Source organism: Puntigrus tetrazona, chromosome 18 (genome assembly GCF_018831695.1).
Source record: "Puntigrus tetrazona isolate hp1 chromosome 18, ASM1883169v1, whole genome shotgun sequence".
In the NCBI taxonomy this organism is placed as follows: domain Eukaryota; kingdom Metazoa; phylum Chordata; class Actinopteri; order Cypriniformes; family Cyprinidae; genus Puntigrus; species Puntigrus tetrazona.
The window spans coordinates 7,919,613-7,933,303 of NC_056716.1; the positions used below are offsets into that span (position 1 = coordinate 7,919,613).

At 35.4% G+C, this 13,691-nt stretch overlaps 1 protein-coding gene across 3 annotated transcripts in view; it reads right to left on the reverse strand.

The window, feature by feature from the left end:
* dusp22a (dual specificity phosphatase 22a) overlaps nucleotides 1–13,691 on the reverse strand; it is a 90,049-nt gene that overhangs the window by 25,941 nt on the left and 50,417 nt on the right. For 2 of the 3 annotated variants that reach the window (XM_043265018.1, XM_043265017.1), the window contains 3 exons: nucleotides 11,538–11,663; nucleotides 5,738–5,812; nucleotides 5,278–5,449 (listed from right to left, as the gene is read on the reverse strand). In XM_043265018.1, the coding sequence (XP_043120953.1) occupies nucleotides 5,278–5,449; nucleotides 5,738–5,812; nucleotides 11,538–11,663 (373 nt within the window). The remainder of the gene's footprint in view (nucleotides 1–5,277; nucleotides 5,450–5,737; nucleotides 5,813–11,537; nucleotides 11,664–13,691) is intronic. The other variant, XM_043265019.1, reaches the window with a different exon arrangement.

Sequence of the window (13,691 nt, forward strand, 5' to 3'; positions counted from 1 at the left end):
TTGCTACTTGTGATTTCTATAGACAACTGCATATGGATTCAACATCAGCTTCCACCTCCACGTTACACTTTGGTGATGTGATACTTTCTTAAATTCCAAAATGTAACAGTGCATAAAAATAAATTAATTAATTAATAAATAGATAAAAGAAGGAAAGAAAAGAATCACAAATTTGCATACTAGAAAGGATCAGAAATTGTATAACAGTATTGTTGTTTCTGTATATTATTATTATATGTAATATGTAATGTATTTATATAATGTCACATTTAGGTTTGTGTTTGTTTGCTTAGTGATTATTTTATTATTGCCTAATAATAATAACCTGCCCAACTTATCTTGAAGAATTAACTTACACCATCTTTATTTTACAATCAAACTACAGCACTCTCTATTCTAATTTATTTCAAAAGAAAAAAAGAAAAGGTTTGCTCTTTATTCCTTTGGGGTTTTTTTCTTTAAAAATACACTAGCTTAGAATGTAGTTGTATTCTATGTTTTCTTTTTCTTTATTATACCTTTAACAAAAGCAAAAAAAGTTATTCTGTTTGTTTTTGTTAAATGTACTGTGTTAAGCTAACTGAAAACCTGTGTCTGTAGTCTCCTGTGTGTCACCAAACACTGTAGTTGGCCCTAGTGAGCATCTATTGTAAAGTCATGTTTTCAAAAAAGAACAAAAACTATTTTGTTAGGATTGTTTCATCATTCTGTGAAGCTAAATTTGTTTCTTAATTTTAAGGGTCTGCTAACAGTGAGGTGAAGTGTTTATGTTACAATACCATCTCTCTCACACCACCAGAGGGAACCCTTGCCTGAGTATTAGTTATCTGATTCTGATCTGGAATTTCCCATCATGCCACATACCTGGGACTGATCTCACACCTGCACCTCACCTATCACTCCAACCTGAAGCACACACATAAAATTCACTCTCAGTCATGCAGTCTCTGCAAGTCTTGACTTTCAATGGCTGTGACTACTATTCCCTGTGCTTGTTTTGCTTGTAGATATTCTCTGTACTGTCTAGATCAATAATTATAAAAAAACAATGTATTTTTTGGTTAGCCTTACCCATAAGACTATAAAACGGAAACATAAACTCTAAACTTTATGAAAGTTGGTGAAAACGAGTCACATGACATATAACAAATATACAAGGTTTCATGGAGATCAGACAATGGGTTGTGCTATAACAGTTAAAAAAGTCTCAAAAACTGCTCAATCTCAATCAAATCAATATGCCATATCAATCAATCACATATATCTTTAAATAATATGATAGATCTCCTCATTCAGAGCAACTTTGCCTCTGGGACTAATGATGTCAAATGTTTTTGACAAAACAAATAACATTACAATAGTTATAAAGGTGAAAAACAGTGTTGTGTGAGAAATTACAGTAAATTAAATTTTATCGCTTTGTCATATGTCATTTTGTCAGATAATCATTACAGTGAAACCTGAAAGTGACCTATGAACCATTTAAAAAAAGAATACTTGCAATAGCTGTCACCTATAATTTATTTAAAATCTAAAATATCTGTGCGTGTACGCTTACTGAGTATCAACATAATAGTTTAACTATTTCATTTATGTGTGTGTGTGTGTTTGCTTCGATGTGCTTCACTGTCAATGTGCTTCATTGTCTACCATACATCCAGGTTGGCATAGACTCTAAAAGCATACAACCTCAAAGGCCTTAAAATGCTTGAACCCTGATAATTTCCGCTTGCAGCTATATTTATTATTTATTATTGTTTGTGATATAATTTAATATTTGTTTTATCACATTGTTTTTATTTTCATTATTTAGTTTTGAAGTATTCGTTTATTTACTTCAAATTATTAGATTTCTATTACATTTAATGTTTAAATATTTTACAGTGGATTGTAGTGTTATAATAAGAATGTTATATCTAATCATGGGTAAATCATAGATATTGTTAACATACTCTACTGTCTCTAATGTACTTTACACAGAAAGCGTTATACTTCAGTTACACAAATTAAAAATTCCATTAATGCATCACGCAACAAAAAATATTTTGCAAATGTATTTCTTATTGTGACTGTTAAAGGGTGTCTGTTAAATGTTCACTTTCACAGGTAATTAATATTTATAGCTCATTAATAATGGTTTCATATATGTTCACTTTACATTCGGGTGCATTTTCACAGGTTTAACATTTATAAATCATTAATAAATGGTTAATTACATTAAGGTTTACAGGTAATATTGGAACTATAATTGTCAATATTAATATCTTATAAGTCATGGTTGTGCTTATATGATTTTCTCCCCCAAAATAAAAAGCAAGATGATAATTTCATGCTGATAAACAAAATACATCATTGCTGAGGATAAGCATTATTAACTTTTGCTGAGAATCATGGATATGGTACAGAGTAGATTCTCACGAGAAACAGAGTAGAATCTGATAAGAACCTTTGTAGAAAAGTGAGAGTGTAATGAGATATAAATGAGAAAACCATAAATATAAGCCTTACAGTCTTGCTGTAATAGTACGTTTTTGCTGCATCATAAAATGAATCAGGATTCTGGTTTCAAGTGAAATAAGTATTAATAAATATATTTGTTAAGCATTTATAACGTGAGTTAAAAATGAATCACTATTTGACAGGTATTGCCTTTTATTCATGCCTTCATAACTTGTTATCAATAATTTATGAATTTGTAAATAAGTTATTAGTCATTTATGATATATTTAAAAATGTATAAGGGGAATCATAAGGTAAAGTGTTACTGATAGAGGTTTGTATGAATCCTCAAGAAGAAAAGAAAAATAACTGAAGCAGAGGAGTAAGGTTACTCATGAGCAAGGATTGATCATTTGTATAAAACATAATTACTGCATTATAAGACAATTACAAATTTGAAAATAAAACCAGTTAAGTCTACCTCCCCCCATCATTGGCCCCATTGTAACAGACTGACTAGGTAGTATCTCTATAAATAAAAGTAGTCAACACAATTAAAATATAAATAAAATAATATGCATAAAAAGCTATATCAAAGTCTTTAAACTGACAGAAACCAGAGCACACAACGCCATAATCAGTAAGTGATAATGTATGCACAATGCAAGCTTCTAGATCTATGAATTAAGAAGTGAATATTGAAAGACATAGTCACCGAGTCATTTAGAACATCTCTTTCACAGCAAATGACAAGCTAAAGTTCACTGAGAGTTGATTGATGAATGGAATCAAATAGAACCCCATTTTAGGTTCATCTTGATTAAGAATGACTTTCAGTTTTGCAAGATTATGAAGAAAAGAAGATTAAGAAATATAAAAAAGAAGATTGATGAAGTATAGCCACAAGTTCAAAAAGCCCAAAGAAGACCAAAAAACTCAAACAAGCCGAGTGGTTTATGATTTTAACACACCTGGTTCAGATAATCAGCTCATTAGAAGCGAGCTCTGTGCATAAACTGTTTCAGTTGGCATGCTCCATACACAGTGTTCATTGCTCCCTACTCTCTGAGCAGAGGAAAACTGTTAAAGTTTAATTCACTTTATAGCATTAATTCGATTTGCGCTGCACAACATCTTCACACATGGATGAGTGTGACATCATAGACCTATGCAAGTAAAAACTAATTAAAATTTACGTTTTGCACAGTTCAATGCACTCTGAATGGAATATGTTTCCTTTGAACTGGAATAATGGCAGAATATCCAGAGATGTCCACTTCTCAGGGCACTTGCATTCAAACAGAACAACAACTGAAGCGATAAGAGAAACATAAGGGGGACTGGAATTAAGAACCTCTGGTCTACCCAAATTTTAAGGTTGACATCAATACAACGTTGGGTTTTGACATCAACCCGATTGCAACGTCAATTCAAAATGCAACTGTCCAGTCTGTCAAGCATTGGAAATTGATGTCAATTTGATGTTGGGTTTTATAAAAAATACAATTTAACGTCGTGGGCAGGTTGTGAGAATGGTCCTTGTATGACCATATATTATGCACAGGACTAGAACTGCATGAAAAGGCAAAGATGTGTAAATCTGTACTGCAGAGATTTTTTCACATTAGCTAAGCTAGCTGACACTATCGCTATCACTTGATACTATCACTATCACTTGATACTGTTCAGTGCTTTGATACAATCTGTATTGTTAAAAGCGCTATATAAATAAAAGTGATTGATTGACTATCATTTCCATTATCCAAGCATGCTGATAAAGACGAACCAAGTGTGAATACAGTTCAATGATCCCAAATCTTAGATATATGATTAACTCTTTTTCAACAGCATAGTGTAACAGAGAGACCTAAGTACACCAACAAGGCAATGGAATTATCCAGAAGAAGGTGTATTCAAATCACCTACTCTTGACCAGAGCAAGTGGTCAGTTTTTTATCTTTTTTTAATTTATTTATTTTATTTTTTACATGGATCAAGTTCTCACGTTCTATTTATTTTTATTTTGACTTTGTGATTGATCTTGTCATTGATATTGTTGTATGTTTTTTAGGTTTACGTCCATGATCCTTGCCGATAGGGATCTGGCTGAAAGATCAACCATGATTTATCTGTCAATCAGATGCACTTTTAAAACACTTTTTGTGTGCATGGATGTGTGAGCACATGGAGGAAATGAGATAGTCTGTGTTTGACTAGATGATTTATTCATATACAAAACAAGACATGACTATTACAGAGCGCTAGACACAGTTGTTTGTTTTTCCTTCATACCCAAAATGAAAGGCGCTTTTTCATAGTCCAAAACAGCGTGGTAAAATTATATAATAACTATGCAGAAAATCCCTATTCAGCCCATTTTCAGCTAATAAATATACTATATGAATAATGTAGTGCGAACTGACATAAAATTTATTACAGTATAGAAGCTATTTTGCCATAAATGTTTGTATAATAGATAGGAAAATACAGACTAATATGATAATAATAAATAATAAATAAAATAATAAACAAATAAAATTATAAACACTAATATGTTTTGCTCCAAAATCATTATATAACATTATCAGTCATGTTTAAAACAGTTAACGTCTATGGTTCCATGTTGCTTCTTATCGCAGTGTGTAATAAAATATATTTTGAATAATAATAATAATAATCTATACTATGATACAAACTATGTCAATTAGTGTTGCATCACTGCATTGTGTGCTTATTGTCTTCCACGTTTCATGAGTCAAAGCTTCGCTATCTCCATGTTATTCAGCTGCAAGTTGCATCCTGAAATAATTAGGGTATAAAATGCTGTGCTGAATGTACCTCTGACACATGTTTCATCTGGAACTCCTGCAGCTGCAGCTGGAAGCCGTAGTTCGGGTCCACAAATGAGCGCACAGCCTTTACTGCATTCAGACACTCTTCCCAGCCGTAGTTGGTAACAGTCATTAGGTAAGCCACCACCATGGTGGTACTGCGAGACACTCCAGCAAGACTGAAGCAGGACGAGGGTATGTTAGGTTGAGTTTAAACAAGGTGAAGCATGAATATATAGAATACTGTATATTGTTTGGCATGAACATAATGGTAATTTTACACACTGCAGTAAAACTACAAGAAAGACAATAACATGATTGATCCGTTCATACTGTAATTGCTTTTTAGAAATGACAGTTAAACCAGGTTTTCTGTAAAGCTCCAGTAATGTTTAAATATGCCTTCTGAAAAAGCTCATGACTTAAAAGCTTAAAATATAAAACCATACACTAATGGACAAACCCACCAATGGACTAGACATGCCCCTCCATTAAGTCGACACTCATGAATAAAGCGTATGGATTCTTTGAAATGTTGAGACCTGCACAAGACACAAGTGAAAATGGCTACATTGAATCATTAAAGAAATCACAGATTAATAAAGATACATTTCAGTAAATTTTCATGTCAGTTTCTTTCTTCATCTGATTTACAAGTAGACAGACAAAGGATACCAAAAAATGCACAAACCTAAACTAAGAGGTTACACAGTAGTTAATATTTTAATACAGTAGTATATATATGCTATGTTCTATTTCTTTTAAGGGGTGTGAGCCCTTCTTTTCACCCACAGTTCTATTTCCTTTGTGGAAGATGAGGAGGGTTATCTTGTTGCTATCAACTGTATCTAATTATATTAGCCATCCATTTTTTTAGAAGACATATATAGTTGATAGAGGTTGATTTATATTTCTGATAATATTGCACGATTCCTATGCTCCATCTGGCCGGGCAAATTTTCATGTATGTCATATTATATTTAAGATTTATTTGAGTATTTTATCAGTTAATTCTTACTATTTTGATCATATCCAGCATTTATCTTGGTCCGTCATATGCTGTAATTGATCTTCCCTGTGTTTGTGAACAATAAGCTTAGAATTGAGTTAGCTGCAGACTCAACATTATTTCCTGTTAAAATGAATTATATTTTGAGATTGTTTGAAATGAACACAGTTCTATGTCCTTTGTGGAAGGCTGTCACCATCCAGTTTTGCAGTGAGAGGTTTAAGGCATTTTTGATAAAGCTCTACGTAGGTTAAAAATACAAACATTTAAATGATGTTCATAATTTAATATTAATAGTAAAGTTGCTTAAACAGAGATTTACCACATTACAGTATTAGTTAGGGATTACAGTTGTCCAGCAGTTTGGACCACCCCCCAATTTAAGGTGTGATTGCGGAACATGATATTGCAAAAAACCTCAAAACTACTCTTTAAATAATGGCAGATTTCTCTATAAAGAAATGTGTCGTGTCTACCAGATAGGTGCTATACATACTATGATTGTATAATGATACTGATATATGATTCTGAATGAAAATTAATTTAATAAAAATCTACCCAAGCTCACTTTCAATCATATGTTTGTGAGGCCACTGATTTGGTAGAAAGGACTCGTGATGTGATGAAACAGGCAGACTGACCGTTATCCTTATTTTAAAGTTGTGGGATTGTGACACAAGGGTTTTTCATAGGTCTAGTGACTATTGCAGTTTCCTTCCTTAAGGATTGCATCAGGGGCCTGTTATAAGCACACTTACATCATTCAAACATCTATATGATGAGTTTGTTTGTTTTTTTCATCTGAAAAATGTCATAAGTATATTGGCCCATCTCTAAATCATTCAGATGTAAGATGGTGATGGTTCATTTATCACTCTTAATATGTGGTTGCAAAAAATGTCCATCTTTTGTCAGTAGAGTAGCAATGTATGAAGCACAACTCCAGTACACACCCAAGATAACCCTTGCATAATACTGACATAAAATTCCTAACTCATAAAACATACACACATTCACATATTGTTTACAGGTACTCTCTATAGGCATTATGGTTTTTAAACTGCACAAATTGCATTTTCTTTCCCATTACCCTAAGCCTGCTTCTAAACCTACCAAACCTACATATCACACACAAAAGTACCTGTAATCCTGTCGTCATGAGGACATTCCATAGGGTTACGTTTTTTTTATACGGTTATACATTTTTTTCTTTACAATTACCTCACATAAAACTTTCTGTATTTTTACAGAATATACAACAACATCATTCTCTATGAGCTAGTTTCTTCCAAAATGTGTTACCATATTGACAAAATTTATTATCTGATATCCTTTGGGAGATATTTGGACCCTTTAATTTAGGGAATACAAGGTACTTGTAATAAAATCTGAACTGAACTTTCACAAAATTAAAATAATATATATTGTTGCTGTTATTCAGTGCAGAGTATACGTTTTTAGTAGTACAGCAACACAAATACAAAATCAGAGAGAAATTCAATAACAAGACAATCCTTCAATATAAACCTCAACAGTTCAAAGAGGGAGAAGCTGTCAGGAAAGAGCTAGGATTCAGTTGCAGGTTTTGAACTTAAATTTATTTATAGTTTTTGAACAAAAACTTGACTGAGGCAGAGGAACGGAAGACTTAACATCAGACAGAAATTAACAGAATCAAGTCAAAAACAAGCCCCCAGTCAGTCCACTAGGCAGGGAGCATCTGGCATAAGGGAATCTTCTCAAAAAGTACACTGTTAGCCCAGATTTTGTATCTAATTAAACAGTTTAATTGCAACAAATTATTTAAGATTTAGTTCATTAATATAAAATCAAGTCAATTCTACTACGTTTGTAGACATAGTGAAATGTGTTAATAAGTTTAAGTTTAATTAAATTTAAAAAGTTTTTGATTGACCACGCCCCCTCTACCCCCCAGTGATTGATTCAGCTGTTGCAATGCAAAGTTTAGAAGACGCCATTTTTTTTTGCGTGGTTGCATCTGCATGTGATTTCATAGAGTTGTTGGTCAGCAGTTAGAACGTAAACGTTTTATCCCGTTTGTGTTTCATTTTTTTTTTCCATCGAGAGGTTGTTTGTGAGTGCTGGAAAGCACCGTCTTAAATAATTTTTCGCTTTTTTTTCTTCTACCCGGGTCTGGCTTGAACACTGTTGGATTAACTATTTTCTGGAAGCAGAATTCGGCGGGCATTGTCGTGACATCGGCTGTTTTTTTTTTCTCAAAGGGAGAAAATAATTTTGTGAGTACAATTATTTTAAAATAATTTAGGGCATTTTGTGGTGAAAACGAGCCTGTGTATGTGAAGTTTTCGCGGACGTTTTAGTCAGTTTATTGTTCACTTTTGTAAATGGAGGGGTTGTTAGCCAGCACTGTCGTGGTACTTTCACCTGTGAACTAACGGTGTAAAGCCTTAACGTTAACTGACAAAGGACCGTGAAACGGCCTCACGGGATCGATATATTGTTCTTGCTTTTTCGTTGAGGGATTGTTTGCGATCATACGAAACATAACAGGTCGCGGCGTTTTCACCTAACGTTAATTAGCTGATTTTTGTTACTGGCTTGCTGTAGACACAGTCCCGTTTAATCCCTTGGAGTTGGACACATATACTGCGTTTCCAGTGGAGCAGAAGGTGTGACAGGACGACCACAGTTTAATCAGGCGAGTGAATTTAAACTTAACTTTAAAAAAAAAAAAATCAAGTTTTGTTTTGATACTGCCATGGTTTAATATAGAATAAGTTAAATTAATGTATAAATGCAAACACAAATGGATGCTTTCTAACAATAAACTGTTTGTGTTTCAGGTGACAAGGCGGAATGCTTTGGAAATGTAAGTATTGTTCTTTTAACTGTGAAAAAAGATCACAGCTATTTAAACATTATAGACTGAAACATGGAAGTTATGCTAGAAATGAGCCATTTCCTTGTTTACACCAGGAATGTTTATGCACTTTTAAATCATTTAATGCCTTAAAAGTGCACTTATCCCGCTTTCACACCAATCCGCCTGGTCAACAGGCAAGTGCAGATGCAACAGTTAAGTTTAGCTGTATGTCTTGTGGGTTTGCCGAGTATTGCTCTGAGGCTGATTACTTGATTCATTTGCGTACTGTACATTTACAAGTAAATCAAAGTTGCCTGCCCTTACAAAGACTGTAACTTTCAAAGCAGTGTCTACTCCACTTTCAAAGCACACAAGAGTAAAAGACACAAGGAACAGAACTGGAAGACATTCAAATCAGAAATCATTGGTCATGATTATATTAGCCCAGACAGTAATGCTGCACAAAAGCAAATGTTCCATGATGATGATATAGAAGAGCCGAGTGAAGAAGCCAGTAGTGATCTTCCTGATTTAGAAAAACAGCTTGGCATCTCTTCTGTTAAAGATGCAAAGTGTTCTGCACATACCAGAGAGTTCTGTGCAAGAAATTGTAGAACAACTTTGTCAAATTCATAATCTCTCACAACCACTTCTGCACAACAGAGTCAGAGCGGTGTTAAGTAAATATCCTGACTTGGATGAGACAGTTTTAAGAGAGGTTATAAGTAAATTCAATTTAACCGGGTTTAGAGTGTACAACAGTCCTGCTGATTGATCCCAGCTTAGGATCCAAAAGCGGCAGGTGAGGAGGAGCTGCCAAACACAGCACGGAGGAACCAGGACTGGAACAGGGGAACAGAGACCAGCTATGCTTGGGACTGGACTGGACTGGACTCAAATGCAGCATCCTCACACCACAACGATCAGACACAAGACTGCAAACGAAGGGAACTTAAGTAGAGGGGCAATTAAGGAGCTAATGAGCCACAGGTGAGAAGGCAGCTAAAGTGGTTAATCAGATGACAATGGGGTGGGGAAACACAAGCACATGACAAACTGTTAGACAGACAAAAACAAACTGATCAGACTGGAGTCATGACAGAAGCAGTGAGTAGAACTACAATGGACAACATTTATTTTATTTTTTATTATTATTCATTTATTTTATATAAATTTTTAATAAAAAAATTAAAAGATTAAACTCAATGTCACAAAAAGTTTGAATGTTTCGAGAATAAAGTCATAGCAGTATGAGAATAAAGTCAAACTGTTTCGAAAATAAACTCATAGTAATGTGAGATTGAACTCATAGTATTTTGAGACATTACTAAAATAAAGGCATTTTTTTATTCTTTATGAAAGTATTTTTTTATGTGAATATTATCCCATTTAAATTTAACACTTCTGTGCACTACTTTTCAACACCATGATAGAGAAAAAAGCGTAAGAAATCGAAGAAATTACAGTAATGAAGCAGCAAAATGTATGATATCTTGGTTATTTAGTCATTAAGCACATTTGAATTTGGTTCAACTAATGAATAAAATATGCTTCAACAAAAATGACATTTATAATAAAATAATATAAATACAATATTTATTCAATTATAATTTTTCATTCTGTTAAAAGACAATCTCTGTCATGTAAACAATCTTTTTAAACTTCTAAGTAAACTTCTCATCGATTGCATATTCTTTTAAACATGCACCTACTGCAGGGATGGGCAGCCTCAGTTCTGGAGGGCACAGTCCTTCATCCTCCATCATTTCCAATTAAAGGGCAGTCACACCACACTTTCATTTCATTAACATAGATTTCATAAGCAAATCCGAGACAGAAAACCATAGTTCAATTTTGACAAACTCTAACCTGCAAATTTGTATGAAACCAAGTGACCAGTACAAGATTGATACATCATGGCGTGACTTTTAAAGAAATTTAAAGAACAAGAATTTAAAGTCTAAACTGTAGCACTGCAGGAAAGTAATGTAGATTGTTTTTACATTTTGGATTTTAGTTTTTAAAAAGACAATGCATTGCATGACATCATATCAAAAACATTACAGTATACAAAGAAATTGTGGATGCTATGTTTTAAAATAGATTTTCCAAGTTAAAATTAACAAGCAATTCTGATGTTTCTTCAGATGTGTTTGATTAGGGATACAGCTGAATAGTGCATAACTGTGGCAGTTGTTACATTTGGTTCTCCTTTTTAAATAACATGACCTTTTAACTGTTACAAAACAGTATAATTGATATTCTTATTCCAAAATTTAACATGTGTGTCCCTTCTCCTTTCACAGATTGAGAGAAAAGTCAATCCTTATGAAACACACAGACCTAGCTAATTACCTTTTCTCCTATTGGAGACAGGATTTCCAGGAAACATTTTTGCAAGTGTCAGACCCACCTGCAAAGTGAAAGGTATATCCTGCTCTGCGTCGGAGGATCTAACAGGCTGTCTGTGAAGACATCCTCGACACAAATTAAGGCCCTTATTGATGCTGACTGCAGCCCAATAACTATAAGACGGCATCTGTGAGAGAAGGGTTTGAAAACCAGAAAATAACTTTAAAGTCCATGTCTCATCCCATGATACAAACTTGCACGTTTGTAATTTGCAAGAGAGCACCAAGCATGAGACATTGAAAGGCAGAAGAAAGTTTTATTCTCTGATGAGAAAAATTTAGCCTGGACAATCATGATGATTTCCAATGTTACTGCAAAGTTAGAGATCCCACTGAACATGTTTTCTACATGGCACAGTGGAGGAGGCTCCATCATGATCTGGTGTGCTTTTTCTTTCAAGGGGATAATGGATCTTTAGGTTGTGCAACGGCTTCAAATGGGCGGTGGAGTATGTGGACATGTTGACATGGACTTGTCTGAGTGGTAATGAATGGGTCTTTCAACGGGGCAGCACTAGTTCACAACAAGAACATTTCCAGTAGAATAAGGTTGCTCTTTTGGACCATCCTGTGTGTTCCCCTAATCTTGTTTGTTTTTACAACTTACATTTTTTGTCCCATCACTCTCAGGATCTTTTATTAAAATATGTGAAATTTATGTTTTACTGAGTTAAATGTTGGCAATGATAGTGTGTTCTGAAAGCAACTGCTTGTGTGCCTCAACAATCCTGCCACACTCAAAAACAGAAAGACTCATGACAGTGTTACCGCCTGAAGAACAATGACACAAAAGCCATATTTTTGTGCAGAGTTTAACTTTTTAAGGCTATGGTCTTTTGATCAGCCGATGAACAGTCTGTTTGAGTTTAAATGCAATTTCCATTTTTTGTCTCTTGGTCCGGTTTCTTTTTGTTGGCATTTTGAAGCAGTATTTACAACCTGGTTATGAACCACAAGCATGAAATGTGAATAATTGTAATGTTTCCCCTGCTTTTAAGATTTTGTTCACTAGTGTATACAGTTAGGGCCATAAATATTTGACCAGAGACAACCTTTTTATTTTCTAATTTTCATAGTCCAATGTTTACCAGGAGCTAGAGCGTCTGACATCTTTTACAATTTAAAAGTGCTGACTAATGCTAAACATAAATTCTGTAAGATTGTTCACGTCTGCAATAATGATGTTCAACTTCACCAGTCAGAGATCAGTAAAAATATTAAAGAGGTGTGTGAATTTGCAAGTACATGGTTGGACAATGTAATATTCTCTGGTCCACTCCCTGCTTACCGGGGTGATGAGATTTACAGCAGACTGCTGGGTCTCAATGGCTGGATGTCTAAGTGGTGCCCGCAGAACAACATAGGTTCCTCTTCAGGAACTCGAGCTGCGTCACAAACGCTTTGGGAACGCCTTCAGCGTGAGCCGTTCTGAACCACGTGTGAAATCTGTCCAATGGAGGGGAGCGACGTCATGGACGAGATGACGTCGCCGACCAGGAAGTATAGAGTCACGCTCTGCGAGGCCGGCATCAGCTTTCTGCTGTTCAGTAAGCGCTACATGTGATATTGTCTGTCTATTTATCATCTGTTTGTCCAGCTTAAATATTTGCATGATATGGCTGATAATCAGGGGCTAAAGAGAAAGTCTAAAAGAAAACATTATGGTGATCCGCCACGTTTCAAGCGGTGTGCTGATCCCTGCCCTTGTTATATCACGGGTGGGGACACACACATCTTGTGCGCAGCGTGCCTGGGAGCGGAGCACGCGGCGTCAGCCCTCGAGGGGACTGATTGCCCGCATTGTTTGCAGCTAGCGCTACGAACACTCCGCTCCTGGAGGGCTCTCTTCGAGGAGGGAGCCTTCACTGGCGTTCCCAGGGGTTCGGGACCCGTTGCCGCCGAGGCGGAGCGGCAAACGCACGTCTGGGGATTGCAACTCGATCTGGTGGAGGAGATGGAGACGGGCTTGTCCTTATCTCTGTCGGAATCCGCCAGATCGGGCACTCGATCCCGTGTGTCCGAAGCCCGAACCGGCTTTTTCGGCCGTGGGGGAGACGTCCACTCGCGCTCGCTCTTCCTCCGAGGAGGTCGATGTTGACGCGGTGGACGACGCGCCACTGCACACGCCCCAGTATGAGGAGCTCTTAGAGGTGGTA